This window comes from Bombina bombina, chromosome 3 (genome assembly GCF_027579735.1).
Source record: "Bombina bombina isolate aBomBom1 chromosome 3, aBomBom1.pri, whole genome shotgun sequence".
In the NCBI taxonomy this organism is placed as follows: domain Eukaryota; kingdom Metazoa; phylum Chordata; class Amphibia; order Anura; family Bombinatoridae; genus Bombina; species Bombina bombina.
In genome coordinates this window covers 1,057,225,663-1,057,241,978 of record NC_069501.1, presented here as the reverse complement: position 1 = coordinate 1,057,241,978, position 16,316 = coordinate 1,057,225,663, and the positions used below count along the sequence as shown (strand labels likewise).

The window sequence follows — 16,316 nt, the reverse complement described above, 5'->3', positions numbered from 1 at the left end:
TATGAGAATTTTTTTTTTTTGTCTGCACTGAGGTATTTTCGTTTTGAAACAGGGTTTAGACTTTCTCATGTCATGACAATTTATGGAGCTTTGCTGCCATCTGGTGGCCGCTTTAGAATATTACACCTTGTCATTTTCTGTGTATCTAGATAATTTATTTTAGTTCTCCAGTATGTTGACACTTTTCTAAGAAGGGTTCCTTTTTTAGGGCATGGTGATGATTTTCACATCAGTATTTGTGATTCATTGATGCTTTATGCTTTCTCATTGACAATTCAACCTTTTCCTTTTTAGTTTTCTAGAAAGGTTGTATTCTTTCTTATATCTGCTCACATAAGTCTCAAGTATATAGGATTACCTCAAACCTTGTGTCTGTTTACTGAGTCATTGGTTACAAATCAGCAGAATTTGTACTTGTTTTTTTTTTCCTTTAGATTTCTTTAATGTATGAGACAGATTTTCAGAATTCTTATTTGCTTTTAACCTCCTGATTAGGGCCCTGGGTTGATCTACTAATCTCCTGATGACGAAATGAAATATATGCTCCGGTGGCAGGTAGGCACCTCAGCAAAGCTTAGCTGAGGTGTGGAGATTGTCTGCTGTTTATTGTAAAGCAAAATAAAAACATTTACATTTAACATTTAAAGACACAGTAATTTTTTTTTTTTGTGAGGTAATTTCAAGTTAAGATATAGGTTTATCCAATTTTAATTTGCTCAAATTGTGAATAAAGATGGACCAAGAGGCCCTGCAAGACGTTACATGTACTTTATGTTTTGATGCCAATGTGGAACCACCAATCCCTTTCTGTTCCTCATGTATTGAGAGAACTTTACAGTTCAGTGATAGACTTTTCTGACAATGTTCAATATGTAAATAAACAGAGAGAAGCGCTCAACCTGGAAACGAACAATAGCATAATAGTTTGTTCTATGGCTAGTTACCACCCAAGAAGCAGCCTCTTTTTGCTAACATGTGCCTTCCACAGAGAAGAACTTTCCTGAAGCATATCAGTCTGATCCTGACTTCACAGTACAGTCCAGCCCCGAAATACCAGGCAATCTCTCTCTAAACGAGAGAAACAACAAAACCCCAGACGTACGTTTCGGCCTATTGTGGGCCTTGTCAGTGAGGTGCAGCCATATCCCTCTAGGCACACTGAGCAACGGGTCCACGTCTGGATTCCCGCATCACACTTAGTGAGACTTCCCAAAATGTCATAATTTGCATAAATAAAAAGAAAGAAGCGCTCAACCTGGAAACGAACAATAGCATAATAGCTGGTTCTATGGCTAGTTACCACCCAAGAAGCAGCCTCTTTTTGCTCAACATGTGCCTTCTACAGAGAAGAACTTTCCTGAAGCATATCAGTCTGATCCTGACTTCACAGTACAGTCTAGCCCCAAAATACCAGGCAATCCCTCTCTGAACGAAAGAAACAGCAAAACCCCAGATGTACGTTTCGGCCTATTGTGGGCCTCGTCAGTGAGGTGATATACTTTTTTCAGTTCAGGAGCCTTCTGATAATGTTCAATATATAAATAAAAAGAGAAAAGCGCTCAACCTGGAAACGAACAATAGCATAATAGCTTGTTCTATGGCTAGTTACCATAACATAATGCATTCATCTTGCTATAAATTCTGACCAAATTTCCTGTGCCTTTGTAGCTCAAACATCCCCAAAACATCAGCGATCCACCTCCGTGTTTCACAGTAGGAATGGTGTACCTTTCATCATAGGCCTTGTTGACCACCTTTCCAAATGTAGCGTTTATGGTTGTGGCCAAAAAGCTCAATTTTGGTCTCATCACTCCAAATGACTTTGTGCCAGAAGGTTTGAGGCTTGTCTCTGTGCTGTTTGGCGTATTGTAAGTGAGATACTTTGTGGCATTTGTGTAGTAATGGCTTTCTTCTGGCGACTCGACCATGCAGCCCATATTTTTTCAAGTGCCTCCTTATTGTGCATCTTGAAACAGCCACACCACATGTCCTGTATTTCACCTGAAGTTATTTGTGGGTTTGTCTTTGCATCTCGAACAATTTTCCTGGCAGTTGTGGCTGAAATTTTAGTTGGTCTACCTGACCGTGCTTTGGTTTCAACAGAACCCCTCATTTTCTACTTCTTTATTAGAGTTTGAACACTGCTGATTTTCATTATCAATTCCTTCGATATCTTTTTATATCCCTTTCCTGTTTTATACAGTTCAACTACCTTTTCCCGCAGATCCTTTGACAATTCTTTTGCTTTCCCCATGACTAAGAATCCAGAATTGTCAGTGCAGCACTGGATGAAAGATGCAAGGGTCTGTCAGGAGTCCAGAAACTCATTGACCTTTTATACATACACACTAATTACAAGAAAACAGATCACAGGTGAGGATGGTTACCTTTAATAGCCATTCAAAACCCTTTGTGGCAACGTGTGTGCATGTTATCAGGTCAAAATCACCAGGGTATGTAAACTTTTAATCAGGGTCATTTGGGTAGTTTTTGTTGTCATTATGATTTAAAAAGAGTAAACACAGTTGATTGATAATAAATTACTTCAGCCAAACACTAACCATGAGTGAAAGAAAAGTTTTTGTGTTATCATTCATAATCACTGAAAAATGGCCAAGAAATCATAAATTCTGCCAGAATTTACACAGCTTCCACAACTGTGTCCAAGGTGAAAATCCATCTTGACTCAAGTCATAGCAGAGCTAGTGCTCTGTCACCCCCTCGTCTATGCCGTGGGACGTGGTCAATCAATATTGACATTAACATAGATACTGAGTGTCCTGCTTTCAGAAAATTCCTTGAGACAGGCTGGTCTGAGCGACCTTTTTCCAGTGCTTGTCGTATTGCTGATTTATGATTGGCAAGTCATTCCCGGAAGGATGTCACAGTCTTTCCAACATAGTAAAAAGAACAAGGACAGATGATGATATACACCACAAATTCATAGGTGTACGTAAGCCTGTGTCTGATGGTGAACCGCTTATTTGTATGAGGATTATGAAAAGAGTTCCCTGTCAGTAAGCTGTCACAGGTTACACAGCTTCCACAACTGAAGCAGCCTTGTTTACCCTTAGGCAGCCACATCTGTTTGTCATAACAGTGGATGGGATCATTGATTACCAGACGGTCCCGTAAGTTATTCGCCCTCTTGTAAACCAACCTAGGTGGTGGGGCTTTGTAAAACGGGAAGCTGGTATCCTCAGACAATATGTTCCAATTCTTCTTGATGTTAGATGCCAGGAGTTTAGTACCTGGAGTATAGGTAGTAATGAAGTTCAGGCGTTTATCATCAACACTTGTATGTCTCCTAGTAGTTAGAGCTTCTTGTGTCCATCGTTCTGCCTTTTTACATTGTTCTGTAATTAACTCAGATAGATATCCTCGTTGGAGAAAACGTAATGACATTTCCGTCAATTGCCTCTTCTTGTGGTTGTCATCCATGTTATTACGCATGACCTGCAGAAGCTACGAAGAACTGACCCCATCACGCTGAAATCTAGGACGGAAGCTAATATAGTGTAAGATAGAGTTCTTGTCAGTTGTCTTCTGAAATAGAGTAGTGTGTAACTTATAACTATTTTCTATCTGTACCTTGTAGATTTCTAAGTCCAAAAAGTGTATTTTGTTACTATCACATTCCATTTTGAACCTTATGGTGGACTCTAAGGAATTCAAACTCTCGAACCAAATGTGAAAACTATTTAAAGTGTCACTCCACATAAAAAACATATCATCGATGTATCGATGGTACAATCTGATGGGATTCTGCTTGGAGAAGATATTAAACTGCTCATGCATAGCCATGTAAATATTGGCATACGATGGGGCCATATTAGACCCCATTGTCGTGCCCATGGTCTGCAAAAAATATTCATGTTCAAATTAAAACATTTTTTTCTCCAAGCAGAATTCCACCAAATGCAAAAGAAACTCAACTGGGGGTCCAACATAGTTTGAGTTATTAGTCAACATTTGTCTCAACATTTAAATCCCATGTGCATGGGGAATTACAGTGTACAGACTCACGACATCCATTGTGACTAAAATGTCTGTGTTCTTTACACTGTCCAAACCCTTGATCAGACCGGTGAGTTCAGATGAGTCCCTTAAATAATATTTGGTGTTCTGGACAACCGGCTGTAAAAAAAAAATCAATATATTCCGCAAAGTCATTGTCTTTATCCACAAGGACTGAAGCTTTGGAGTATATACAGAAAGAAACCTCTTGTCTGTACATAAGATAATTTTTTCTATCAAGGAGATATATACCTGCATACATTCAGTACTTAAAGGGACATTATACACTCATTTTTTCTTTGCATAAATGTTTTGTAGATGATCTATTTATATAGCCCATAAAGTTTTTTGTTTTTTTAAATGCATAGTTTTCGTTATTTCTAAACAACATTGCTCTGATTTTCAGACTCCTAACCAAGCCCCAAAGTTTTAGGAGAATACCGTCAGCTACCTTCTCCAGCTTGCTCCTGTTTGTGTAAAGGGTCTTTTCATATGCAAAAGAAGGGGGAGGGGGGAAGTGTCTTATTTCCCACTTGCAGTGGGCTTTCCAACTACCTTTACAACAGAGCTAAACTGAGAGCTTCTAAGTAAGTTTTTAAAAAGTTTTATACTGGATTTTTATATCAGTATCTGTGCATCTTATTCTTTATAGTAGTGTCTATTACATGCAGTTATATGGAAATGATTGTATGCTGTCCCTTTAAGTGCAGGTTCAAGTTGTCTCAGAAGTCACGAATAACTTAAGCAAGTTACGGAGTACGGGAGACACGGCAGAGGGTAAGCTTACCTGTCGTAAACACTTTTTCCCCTAGGCACTCATCCGAGCCACAGAAGCAAAATTCTCTGAAGAGCTTGTATGGACGACCACAGAGACCATATGACAACGGGACTGAATATATAGTAAGAGAACCGGCCCGATAAGGTCTGACATCACTTGACACACCTGAACAAAAATTTTTAGTGAACAAGTTTTTGACTGAAGAAATACTTCTAGAAAAGATACAATCATCTATAGCTGTATATTAATATAACACATTACCATGATTAAGTATCAGAAAATGATCTCCTACAATCACAAATCCTATACTTTTGTGGACAATAACTGGCATGTAGTAAAGAAAGACATTGTTACAACTAAAAAGACATTGCTAAAATTTGAACAAACATTGTTACAACAAGAGACAGTGTTACAATTGCACAAACAGAGTTTGGATTTCAAATACGCCACAAGTAGCAACCTTTACATTATTTTGTATATAGAAATTAAATAGAGCCCATAACGCATCTAATTGGGAAAATTTCTATTGTGATTTTTTTTTTTATTTACCTATACATGCTAGCTTGGTTTTAAGTAAACACATTTTTTAGAGCTCTATTTTTTTAGTGTTGCAACACTAATTTTTATTTTCTATTTTTTATTTTCTTGTTTTTTTATGAAGGAAGTTTACCATATTCATTCTATACTATTTTCAGAGATGAATTTTTATGAGGTATAATAAATTGTTATAAAACACTTTGGCCTAGATTTAGAGTTTGGCGGTAGCCGTCAAAACCAGCGTTAGAGGCTCCTAACGCTGGTTTTTACCGCCCCCTGGTATTTGGAGTCAGTCAGGAAAGGGTCTAACGCTCACTTTGCAGCCGCGACTTTTCCATACCGCAGATCCCCCTACGCCATTTGCATATCCTATCTTTTCAATGGGATCTTTCTAACGCCGGTATTTAGAGTCTTGGCTGAAGTGAGCGTTAGAAATCTAACGACAAAACTCCAGCCGCAGAAAAAAGTCAGTAGTTAAGAGCTTTCTGGGCTAACGCCGGTTTATAAAGCTCTTAACTACTGTGCTCTAAAGTACACTAACACCCATAAACTATGTACCCCTAAACCGAGGCCCCCCACATCGCTGCCACTCTATTAAAAATCTGTAACCCCTAATCTGCCGCTCCGTACACCGCCGCCACCTACATTATCCCTATGTACCCTTTAATCTGCTGCCCCTAATACCGCCGACACCTACATAATATTTATTAACCCCTAATCTGCCGCCACCTACCTACACTTATTAACCCCTAATCTGCCGACCGCACCGCACCGCTGCTATAATAAATGTATTATTTAACCCCTAATCTGCCTCACTCCCGCCTCAATAACCCTATAATAAATAGTATTAACCCCTAATCTGCCCTCCCTAACATCGCCGACACCTAACTTCAAGCATTAACCCCTAATCTGCCGACCGGAGCTCACCGCTACTCTAATAAATTTTTCTAACCCTAACCCTAACACCCCCCTAAATTAAATATAATTTTTATCTAACTAAATAAATGAACTCTTATTAAATAAATTATTCCTATTTAAAGCTAAATACTTACCTGTAAAATAAACCCTAATATAGCTACAATATAAATTATAATTATATTGTAGCTATTTTAGGATTAATATTTATTTTACAGGCAACTTTGTATTTATTTTAACCAGGTACAATAGCTATTAAATAGTTAATAACTATTTAATAGTTACCTAGTTAAAATAATTACAAAATTACCTGTAAAATAAATCCTAACCTAAGTTACAATTAAACCTAACACTACACTATCAATAAATTAATTAAATTAAATACCTACAATTATCTACAATTAAACCTAACACTACACTATCAATAAATTAATTAAATAAAATACCTACAATTAAACCTAACACTACACTATCAATAAATTAATTAAATACAATACCTACAAATAACTACAATTAAATAAACTAACTAAAGTACAAAAAATAAAAAAGAACTAAGTTACAAAAAATAAAAAAATATTTACAAACATTAGAAAAATATTACAACAATTTTAAACTAATTACACCTACTCTAAGCCCCCTAATAAAATAACAAAGACCCCCAAAATAAAAAAATGCCCTACCCTATTCTAAATTAAAAAAGTTCAAAGCTCTTTTACCTTACCAGCCCTGAAAAGGGCCATTTGCGGGGCATGCCCCAAATAATTCAGCTCTTTTGCCTGTAAAAAAAACCCATACAATACCCCCCCAACATTACAACCCACCACCCACATACCCCTAATCTAACCCAAACCCCCCTTAAATAAACCTAACACTAAGCCCATGAAGATCTTCCTACCTTATCTTCACCATGCCAGGTTCACCGATCCGTCCTCCGAAGTCTTGATCCAAGCCCAAGCGGGGTCTGGCGATCCATAATCCGGCTGAAGTCTTCTATCAAGCGTCAGCTGAAGAGGTCCAGAAGAGGCTCCAAAGTCTTCATCCTATCCGGGAAGAAGAGGAGATCCGGACCGGCAACCATCTTGATCCAAGCGGCATCTTCTATCTTCATCCGATGACGAACGGCTCCATCTTGAAGACCTCCAGCGCGGATCTATCCTCTTCTTCCGACGTCCAACTGAAGAATGAAGGTTCCTTTAAGGGACGTTATCCAAGATGGCGTCCCTCGAATTCCGATTGGCTGATAGGATTCTATCAGCCAATCGGAATTAAGGTAGGAAAATTCTGATTGGCTGATGGAATCAGCCAATCAGATTCAAGTTCAATCCGATTGGCTGATTGGATCAGCCAATCAGATTGAGCTCGCATTCTATTGGCTGATCGGAACAGGTGTTCTCTATCTAAATAATGAGAGATTTTTTTTTCAGTTTCATTTCCCTTTAAGCAGGTTCCCATTTTACTTGTGTTTCTAATTTGGTGTGGTTCTCTTGGTATCCTAGGCAACCGCAGAAGCATACACACGTCTTAAGCCATCTGGCAGCAGTGTTTTGAACAATATATATAGCAGTGTTATACGTGGTTGCAAACAGGGATAGGCAAGGTGTCCGTACACGAACACTTGTGTCCGTGACTAGCCCTTGCAGTGTTCGCCACAACCTTAGTATATCTTTTCTTTCTGATTAAATAATAGGAATTAAAAAAATATGTAGTATGAATAAAGTAAATGGCTTGTCAAGAGACTGCTAGCGATTTTGGGTGATAAGTTATGGAATAAATAAAGCCTGAGTGAAATACTGGATGTGTATCTGTATAATAACACCCGGCTTTATACAAAGACACAGTAGTGACATTGGCACATGTATATAGCCAGACAAGGGCTGGTTATGGGGTCAGTGGTATCTGCATCAGTATAACACCCAGCACTATATAATGACACAGTAGTGACACTGGCACATGCGTATAGCCAGAGGAGGGCTGGTTATAGGGTCAGTGGTATCTGCATCAGTATAATAACACCCAGCACTATATAATGACACAGTAGTGACACTGGCATATGGGTATTGCCAGAAGAGGGCTGGTTATAGGATAAGTGGTACCTGCATCAGTATAATAACACCCAACACTATATAATGACACAGTAGTGACACTGGCTCATGGGTATAGTCAGTCAGAGAAGGGCTGGTTATAGGATCAGTGGTATCTGCATCAGTATAATAACACCCAGCACTATATAATGACACAGTAGTGACACTGGCTCATGGGTATAGTCAGTCAGAGAAGGGCTGGTTATAGGATCAGTGGTATCTGCATCAGTATAATAACACCCAACACTATATAATGACACAGTAGTGACACTGGCTCATGGGTATAGTCAGTCAGAGAAGGGCTGGTTATAGGATCAGTGGTATCTGCATCAGTATAATAACACCCAGCGCTATATAATGACACAGTAGTGAAACTGGCACATGGGTATAGCCAGAGGAGTGCTGGTTATAGGATCAGTGGTATCTGCATCAGTATAATAACACCCAGCACTATATAATGACACAGTAGTGACACTGGCTCATGGGTATAGTCAGTCAGAGAAGGGCTGGTTATAGGATCAGTGGTATCTGCATCAGTATAATAACACCCAGCACTATATAATGACACAGTAATGACACTGGCGCATGGGTATAGCCAGAGGAGGGATGGTTATAGGATCAGTGGTATCTGCATCAGTATAATAACACCAAGCACTATAAAATAATGTTTTTAATTTCAAATGTACCTTGGTGTCCTTTACTAAGGTCTGTACTTTGGAAAATATCCGCCACAGCCTTTGTTTGTGCCTACCCCTGGATTATTGTCCCTTTAGGTCAGTGGTCCGCACTGTTTTTTTCTAAGGGAGCCATACTGACAAGAGACAGCCAATAGGAGAGCCGCATTTACCACAAATACATGTGGCCTACCTGTTTAGCTAATTTCTTGATAGAGAAAACATACAATATAAACATATAGAGGTCAATTTATTAAATGTCGGGCAGATATGAGCGAATCATGTCCACTCGGCATCGCTAAATGCTGACAGCATTAAGGTGAACTCATTTTTCATTCAATCTTGCAATACATTTTAATGTTGGATAAAAAAAAAAATGTCTGCTAATCTCTTTAATTTTTATATACACAAGGTGGTCGGCCGCCGCCGGTGGTCTGGGGCTCAATTCCAGTCAGGCACTGACTTCTAGGAGCCCAGATAGGCCGAGCAAGATTTGCCGGTGTTTTAGTGCATCTTTGTGACACATTATTTAATCATTGATGATAACTTTAGCGACATAGCTGTATAGTTATAATAAGGTTTATTACTTATAGTAATGGTATAGTTTATTATAGTTATTTTTTGACAGTAGGCAGTTAGATGGGCATTACAGGGGATTGTTGTTTACACATTACGTAAGTGTAGGCAGTATTAGGGACTTAGCTGGGCGTAACAAGAGAACAAAGAAAAATTGATAATATGAGTAAATTAGAAAGTTGCTTAAAATTGCATGCTCTATCTGAAATTAGGTTCAGAGTCCCTTTAACAGAAGAATTTTATTTATGTACATTTTTGGTGACTAACAACCTTATTCTTATCGTTATGTATGAAACTCATATTGGATATTGAATGCTAAGCCTATGGTGTGTTAAGCTAAGAGTGCACAAGCTGTATAGTTCTTCATATAGTTCTGTGCTTATACTAATAATAATGATTTACAGCGTTATTTTGGACTGAGCTTTAGAACAACAAGTAACTCACCACTTGTAATACAAATGCAATGAACATGCTAATAGTGTTCTCAGCATTTTTAATTCAAAGTATAGGGCATGCTAAAAAGGGTTTGACAGCATTAAGACTAATTGGTTACAATATTTACCCATCCGCTTGTAAACCAAGGTTCCACAAACATAACCCAACACTATCAATTGTACTTTGTTAATAATTTAGTACTTAGTTTTTTCTTTCAAATCCAGATATATTTATACCTTCTTGCATTCTATCTATCAATGGTATTAGCTAGGCAGAGCCAAGTATTATTTCAGATTACTGTCCCTTTAGGTCAGTGGTCCTCAGTGTTTTTTTCTAAGGGAGCCATACTGACAAGAGACAGCCAATAGGAGAGCCGCATTTACCACAAATACGTGTGGCCTACCTGTTTAGCTAATTTCTTGATAGAGAAAACATACAATGTAAACATATAGGGGTCAATTTATTAAATGTCGGGTGGATATGAGCGAATCATGTCCACTTGGCATCGCTAAATGCTGACAGCATTAAGGTGAATTAATTTTTCATTCAATCTTGCAATACATTTTAATGTTGGATAAAAAAAAAATGTCTGCTAATCTCTTTAATTTTTATATACACAAGTTATTTCTCTAGTATATAATGTATTCAAATAAACATACATTCCTCTATATTTATTAACAATGTTTATGTCAGTGAATATGGTTATTTAGAATTTGTGGCCATGCAAATGTTCTTGGAACACATTTTTGACCACCATTGCCATTAATGTATGGAAAATAAATTAAGTGTAGAAACAAAAAAAAAACTCAAAACAAAACACAAGCCTTTTTTTTTTTTATTGTTTTAAATACAAAATGCTCATCTTTTAATAGGTGATGTGCAGGGTCAGTTGATGACAGCATCAAGTTACTGCCATTTTATTTGTATTACATACTCGCTGAAATGTCAGTCAGGAATAGCACTGCAGATGTAACGTCAGGAACTCAGCCACTGTGGTACTGTTGGGAAATCTGTAAGCAACAGGTAAAGTAGGGCTTGTTTTTATTATTAGAATCCCATTCCTAGGCAGCAGGAGTGGATACAACTTGTAAACTAAGGTGATGCAGTTGGGAGACACAGGATGCAAGTAAAGGTACAGGCTAGTACCGTGTGGATATTATACAAAATACTTTGGTGCAATTTGCCCTATGGACAAACCAAATTCCCTGCCCAGAACCACAAGGAGATCCTCTAGCAGTATTGGCCACCATTTAAACTATAGGAAAATTATTGGAAACTCATTTAAATATTATAGTTTATTATTGACTCTTTTATGATTTTTATGACTATCATTTACTGTGTAATTACACTTTAATAATTAATATTTGTGTTTAAAGAAAAACAATGCATCTAAGATTAGTTATATTTTTCTGTCATAAAAAAAAAAATCTCATTTGATCACTTTGGGCAACCGCATCACCAATTAACCGCTGTTAACATTTATAATTCTCAGGCGACAACATAATTTTACTCTTATTTATATACTCTTCATTATCCACATGTATACCTTTTCTTTGGTTTCTGTGCTTTGTGGGAAAGGGTTAAGTACATTCTTTTAACACCGCAACTGCCAGAGGATCAGGAGATAATGAGATGGACAAGTAGCAAGTTACCCTGGCAGCTTAAGGGTTAAACGAGGAAGAATTATTTTGGATCATATAGTTATAATATTAAGAGCAGCTTGTAAACAATAGATAAAAACAAGTTTTATATTCTTCCATCTTTTGCATATCCTATAATAAAGGTACAATAATTCTGATGGTCTAATGCATGTGTGACATTACTAGGAGGGACAGTATAAGGCCAGCCAATTGCATACAGCCATTATGTTCAGGAGACGGCAGGCTAGGAAGGGTGAGAATTATCAGTGAGCTCTTCCATGAGTAACAGTCCAGGATGAAGGTTGTTGTTACGATATACAGCATAGTAGTGTGTCTCAGCCTGTCAATAACCATGAAAGGCAAAAGAAGCAAACCGGGGTGACGGATCCACAAAGCCAACAGGAAACATCTGTTTTTGGATTTCCCCTGCACCCCCAGTGCCTCATTATAATGAGATTAACAAAGTATTTTACAGCTCTTTGCTACATTAATATATTCAATCCATTAATGTTTTGTTGCTTATACGTCTAACCTAGAGCATAGCACCACAATCTGCTTCACTTTTATGAAAATTTTCTGCTATCTAATTTCCTGCAAGTAAGATCTGCAGAAAATCGCTTTTATCAATCCCTCCCATGATTAAAAGATATAGTGAAGTGCTCTACAAATCCCTCTAAGAAAAGGGCAAGGTAGTCGTAACCGAGCATGCAAAACAGATTTACAGAGCATAGCACCATAAAGAATATCCTAAAAAAAACATGGAACATCATTTCATCGAAGCCGAAACAGAGATGCAAAAGATCACTTCTTTAGCCTCCTTCCTGCAGTAGCAAATATTGCTCCATTTATGCTTTCTTTGTAAAAGTACCTTAAGGACATTGCTCCAATATTATTTTTCCAGCTCTTAGTATTTTTTTTTTATAGAAAAATATGGCAAAATACCAGAGAACACTCACAGCACTCCTGTAACAGGCAAGATTTTAAAGGCGCCCCTCAGTGTACGAAATAAAAAACAGATGACTAATTATTCAATCACTAATGCAACAGGGATCAAAAAATATTGGTAGAATAACCACCCAGAGTGCTACAAAATATAAAGAAAACAAATAATGAATGGGTTATGGACAAGTCTATCCTGGGGGGGAAACAATATTTGGGAGGTATGTTGAAACATGGACATTCTAGATGGATTAATTTATTCTTATTTACATGTATAAATGTGATTATTAAAATATTTATTCTTGTGATATCTTTTTATTTGTTTTTGTTTATTTTTTTAGAAATGACTTATTGAGCATGTTCATTATGTGGGAACCTAAAAGCAGCTGTACAAAAACTGAAGATGCCAGCAACATAAAAAAGGCACTAAAAGACACAGGACCATTAGCTTTATCTATCTAGCTAGCTACTTTCTTTTAGTAAATAAAGCTGTGTCATATATTTTATACACCATGGTGGTTGCAGAGAAGCACAAAAATGCTGGGAAATCAAAACTATTATTTCCATAGGGTTAATTTATCCCTATCCTTTAAAATCTGTCCTGTTAGTGGAGCTAAATAGTGCTGCTCACCTGCAAATCCAACCAACCAGAAGACAAATCCATTCAGTGCCATGACATAATGCAACACATGAGTACTGATATATTCTGTCCCTCATGTGCAAACACTTAGACCATGTTATTTCATCTAATACAGGAATATGTAAAACATGTTCTATTAGGTCCATTAACTCTTCGGCTGCCAGTGTATTCCAGGCCTATCTGACAGCCAGATGCTCTGCTCACAGATTATGATGTTCCAACTTCTCTTCTATCCTTCAAGTGCTTTCAAATGTTGATCTTCTGCCATATGTGGGGGAGGGGGTGTTTAACATGGTGGGGTAAAGGGTGTGGCTCAGTCTATTCACATAGTATGTATTATATTTATAGATATTATTTATATAAATATTTCCTCTATATACAGTGGGGAGGTATCTCGGCAGGGACATCATGAAGTTGTTGCCACTAACGAGTGGTCAAGCTCCGTGCTGTCACAGTCAGAGTCATCGTACAAATTGACATTCTGTAAGACATAGATAAAGAGAAGATATGATAATCTTTTAGCTGTCAATATAATTCTAGAAATCTTCACCATATTAACCAAAAACATATTTAGGTGATTATTATACTTTTTTTCTCTAACTCTATTCACTTATTTCACATTGATTACTCACTTTCATTTGCAAAGTCTAATTTATAAATATCACCTCCTATAACCTCCGATCCAATACCAGCACATTATTTAGTTTGCCTCAATACAAAAAGAAAGCAGCTCGATCCTCCTTTTCCTACAGAGCACCACAATTATGGAACGACCTCCCGCACACTTTCAAACCTTCCCCAAGCCTAAAATCCTTTAAGAGATCCCTCTCTACATATCTCAAAACAGACTGCACCTGTCATGGTTGATTAATTACCTGTTCTATGTTAAATTTTGTATATATTGTGTATTATTATTGTTTTTGTATTTTATTGTACCCTATTGTATCAATGCAATGTTTTGTGGACCCAGGACATACTTGAAAACGAGAGAAATCTCAATGTATCCTTCCTGGTAAAATATTTTATAAATAAAAATAAATAAATCTTTCTTACAAAATAACCCTGAATTCAATTTCTTACTAGTCCAACAAGGTCATAAATCCAAAGTGGTTTGCAAAAATGTTTTACCTTTTGCCACATTTCAGATTCTTCCTAATTTCTCCCCCACCATCTTGTCTTGCATTACTACAACTCTTCAATCCCTTCCCACATTTTTCCTTCCTTTCCTATATTTGTTCCTTTGCTTTCTATATAAGCTTGTATACTACCATTCTATATACAGTACTCACACATTTCTACCCTTTTCCCTAATGGGACATAAGTCAAATTTGAATTCAAATGCACAGTAGTACATTTCTAATTTAATATTTTTTGAAAACACATGGTTTAGCAAAAATGCTTCTAGTAAGACAGCATGTTTTGTGATAGCTGTGCAAGCAGCCTGACCTACATATATCATTAGGATGTAAAAACCTAGAACATAAAGTAGCAGCAATACCACAAGAAAAAAAAAGTAAAGAAGAATATTTAGTTGTTCAATCTGCTAGTCCTCTAAGAATAATAATAAAAAAAAACCTAGATAGGAGTAAGAAACAATAGACAACGCTCAAACAATATTGTTCAATAAAAATAATATATATATAAAAATATAATATGTAGAAACCATGTTACAATATAATAAAAAACATAAAAACAAGGATATTTGCATAGTGTTGAAGACCCTTAAATATAGTTAGTCCACTAATTTAAGTCTAGCCAGAGTATGTGACAAACACAACTTGTTTCTAAGTTTCACCTCTTCATCAGGTCAAGAGGAGTATTCTTGTTTGTATGTATTGTATTACATTGTAACATGGTTTTTGCATATTATGTGCCACATTACAAGTGGCGCGCTGACAGTTACACACAAACGAAAAGGGGTTTATCGTGGGTGTTTGTGCGCATCGGGTTTATAACTCGTATTACAAGTTGAAAGTGAATGCTAAAAATTGTTTAATAAAAATATTGCACAAAGGGCTCAAAGATATGAGGTCTCAGGTACTAGAAAAAAAAGCCAGGCAAAGGGCTTTAACATTGAGATACATATACATTTCTAAAGATAAAAGTGGATATAAAAAGTCTACACACCCTTGTTAAAATGTCAGGTTTCTGTGATGTAAAAAAATGAGACAAAGATAAATAATTTCAGAACTTTTTCCACCTTTAATGTGACCTATAAACTGTACAGCTCAATTGAAAAACAAACTGAAATCTTTTAGGTGGAGGGAAGAAAACAAAAATAAAATAAAATAATGTGGTTGCATATATAACTGGGGATGTAGCTGTGTTCAGAATTAAGCAATCACATTCAAAATCATGTTAAATAGGAGTCAGCATACACCTTCAGCTGCTCTAGTTGGTTTTTCCTGAAATTTTCTTAGTCGCATCCCACAGCAAAAGCCATGGTCCGCAGAGAGCTTCCAATGCATCAGAGAGATCTCATTGTTAAAAGGTATCAGTCAGGAGAAGGGTACAAAAGAATTTCCAAGGCATTAGATATACCATGGAACACAGTGAAGACAGTCATCATCAAATGGAGAAAATATGGCACAACAGTGACATTACCAAGAACTGGACGTCCCTCCAAAATTGATGAACAGACGAGAAGAAAACTGGTCTGGGAGGCTACCAAGAGGCCTACAGCAACATTAAAGGAGCTGCAGGTATATCTGGCAAGTACTGGCTGTGTGGTACATGTGACAACAATATCACGTATTCTTCATATGTCTGGGCTATGGATAGAGTGGCAAGACGAAAGCCTTTTCTTACGAAGAAAAACATCCAAGCCAGGCTACATTTTGCAAAAACACATCTGAAGTCTCCCAAAAGCATGTGGGAAAAGGTGTTATGATCTGATGAAACCAAGGTTGAACTTTTTGGCCATAATTCCAAAAGATATGTTTGGCGCAAAAACAACACTGGACATCACCAAAAGAACACCATACCCACAGTGAAGCATGGTGGTGGCAGCATCATGATTTTGGGCTGTTTTTCTTCAGCTGGAACAGGGGCCTTAGTTAAGCTAGAGGGAATTATGAACAGTTC

General features: G+C 37.1%; 1 protein-coding gene and 1 long non-coding RNA gene across 2 annotated transcripts in view; one reads left to right on the top strand and one right to left on the bottom strand.

Moving 5' to 3' along the window:
* The first annotated feature begins 4,687 nt into the window (after positions 1-4,687).
* On the top strand, positions 4,688-14,292 carry LOC128654403 (uncharacterized). The gene is made up of 2 exons (XR_008401459.1): positions 4,688-4,794; positions 12,934-14,292. It is a non-coding gene; the product is annotated as an uncharacterized LOC128654403 (long non-coding RNA).
* Positions 13,639-16,316, bottom strand: part of MAP3K12 (mitogen-activated protein kinase kinase kinase 12) — a 117,736-nt gene continuing 115,058 nt past the window's right edge. Inside the window, exon 13 of the mRNA XM_053708298.1 lies at positions 13,639-13,713. Coding sequence (XP_053564273.1) covers positions 13,639-13,713 — 75 coding nt within the window. The remainder of the gene's footprint in view (positions 13,714-16,316) is intronic.